The sequence below is a fragment of the Aplysia californica genome, unplaced genomic scaffold, assembly GCF_000002075.1.
Source record: "Aplysia californica isolate F4 #8 unplaced genomic scaffold, AplCal3.0 scaffold00894, whole genome shotgun sequence".
NCBI lineage: Eukaryota > Metazoa > Mollusca > Gastropoda > Aplysiida > Aplysiidae > Aplysia > Aplysia californica.
The window spans coordinates 195,995-198,711 of NW_004798164.1; the positions used below are offsets into that span (position 1 = coordinate 195,995).

Below are 2,717 nucleotides of genomic sequence, written 5' to 3' on the forward strand. Positions count from 1 at the left end.
AAAAAAAAAAAAGCCAGCCCTCACATAATCCTCAATTTCATCCCTCACATCACCCTTAACTTAACACCCAACATAACCCTTGGCATAATCCCTCATCTCACCTACCTGACTACCCCCCAGGATGTGCTGGCCGCATACCTCCAGTGGCAGACAAAGATCGACTACCTGTTTGAGCGTGCCAAGGAGGTGGTGCCTGTACCCATGAGGATCACAGAGATCACTGACCCCAGGCCAGTCATCGCCCTCACAGATTTCAACACCAGCGAGGTCAGTCTAGGCCACGGGTCTCAAACTCGGATCACCTGGGCGCTGCTAGTGGTAGAGCCTGGGGGAGCCTTGGCTGCATCAAGTCGTAGTATTCTACACACGCACACACCTACACACACACTCACACACATACACACACACACACACAAACACACACACACACATACACACACATACACACACACACACACACACATTCATGATTTTCTTTTCTTTTTTTAAAGTACAGAATTGGAAACATTTTCAAAACTTGCCAACCAACACTGTCGAATGCTCTCTTGAGCTTGGACTATGGTAGCCCTTAAGTGGTCTTTAAGAAAATACGAGTATAATATATATATAGGTCTATAAAAATCCAGGGCAACAGTTAGATAAATAGATACACGTGAGAAAAACGTGCGAGCCGAACTAATATTATCATTAATTAAAGTTGAAGAAAAAGAGTGTCCACCGGCACTTTTGTTGCTGTTGATTCAGATCAAGAATTTTTTTGGGCAGTGTTATTATTCCTTTTTGGCTTTTTGTGTTTTCATCAAAGGCCCTGTGGGTGGTTATGTCTTTTTTCTTGACTAGGAATTGTTTCACTTGTCTTTTTTTTTATTGTCGATTTTTGTAACTTGTTGGTTTTTAGCACCATCATACATGCATCGAGCTTTTATTTTTGTTTATGTGTCTGATTGACCATATTATTCCTGATTTTAGTTTTAATTCCTTTTTTTTCCTTCTATTCGTCAGATTGATTTCATTGAAGGCGAAACATTGACCTTGTTGGACAATTCTGACAGGAAGAAGTGGAAGGTTTGTTTTGTATATATATCTATATATTATACTTCTCTTGTAAGTTTGATATAGGCCTAATTTTTAAAAAATTTTTTCTGAAGAGTCATGCAAAACAGGTTTTTGAATTTTGTTCAACTGTTTTGTTATTTTCAATAACCTGCTGACGTATTAAATAACTATTCTGGTATTCGTTTATGCTTGTCTTCTTAACACAATTCAAAACAAACCACTAGAGGAAGGCACAGATATAATATTCATCACATATGGCAGAAAGTAATTACAATATATCATGTTGCTTTTGTCTTGTACTCCTTCCAGCTCAAACTATGATTTATTCCTCGCTTCTGATGGTTTTTGTTTCCAGTACAATTTCAGAAAAGATAAATTTTCACCAATTTGTCATTTCATCTGCGTGGGTGGTTGGCAGGCACTCTGGTGTGGTTTGCTCCTTCTTTCTTATAAAACATCTCTCATTAGCATCTCTACTCCTTCTATTCTTTGTATGCTCCGCTCTAGTAACACCTTTTGTCTTCGGCATTTAAACGACCTAATTAATTATGTTGCAAGTGCTGTAAAACTCTAACTAAAACTTAACCATTTTGGCCACTTTATACGCAATAGCAGACATTATAATGTTTTACATCGTTTGGCGTTCACATAAGTCAGCATTAGATTGAAATATAATTTTCAATTTAAGTATCTTCAGTTCCATCTGTTCGAGAGAAGCTTTTTTTGTTTTCTACTGGGTGATTTATAGAGGGGAAATGTTGATGACTGGGTGCATGACTCCGAGAAACACCAAAATGCAAAATGAATGGCTTTAACCAGCCATAGATGCACATTGTTTTATTTGTATTGTTTTCGACTGAATTTGTGACGGGTGGTTAAGTATGAAAGTATTCCTGGCTTTTTGTTTTGCTTTTGGGTTTTGGGGGATTTGGGGGGGGGGGGATTTTTTTTTGTTTTTTGCTTTTTTAGCTAAGGGACTTGAAATTAGATTTTGAACTATTTTATGCTCCTTTTGTTTATTAGGATGATTTCGTGATGTGCAGTAAGTTTTGAAATATTCTTTGGGCTTCCAATTTAATGGTGGGGAAGGGGTTGTTATTTGGTATGATAACCCACCTTGTCAACATTTCAAAATTAATAAAGTATGGCTTGCACCTGTGTGTCTGTGATCAGGTGAAGAACATCAAAGGAGATGTCGGCATGGTACCGGCTGTGATCCTTCTTATCCCGTCACCCTCGGGACCTGCCCTGGATGCAGCCATAAGGTGAGACATCAGTGGTGCACCTCTTGACATTACATGACGTGACACAATACAATTCGATAGAAGACAACACGACTCAATATGACACAATACAATGCGATACAAGACAACACGACACAATATGACACGATACATTGCGATGCATTGGGACACAAGACGACACGACACAGCATGATATCATGACACGATAAGGCACATTGCAACATGACATGACACAACAGGACCCAACACACGACATGATGGATGGAATGTGTTGTGTGTTACCATTGTTTCCATATTGCGCAAACTGAGTGGTTAGTAGAACATAAGGAGGGAGTGTTTGCGTATTTCTGTGAGCTCAGGCGTAAATGTGTGTGTGTGTGTGTGTGTGTGTGTGTGTGTGTGTGTGTGTGTGTGTGT

The 2,717-nt window shown here is 39.2% G+C and overlaps 1 protein-coding gene across 1 annotated transcript in view; it reads left to right on the plus strand.

The window, feature by feature from the left end:
• The window catches only part of LOC101854908, a gene marked incomplete in the record, with an annotated part of 92,697 nt that overhangs the window by 76,610 nt on the left and 13,370 nt on the right, over window positions 1-2,717 (plus strand). Inside the window, 3 exon segments of the mRNA XM_013089202.2 lie at window positions 121-267; window positions 1,003-1,065; window positions 2,230-2,321. Coding sequence (XP_012944656.1) covers window positions 121-267; window positions 1,003-1,065; window positions 2,230-2,321 — 302 coding nt within the window.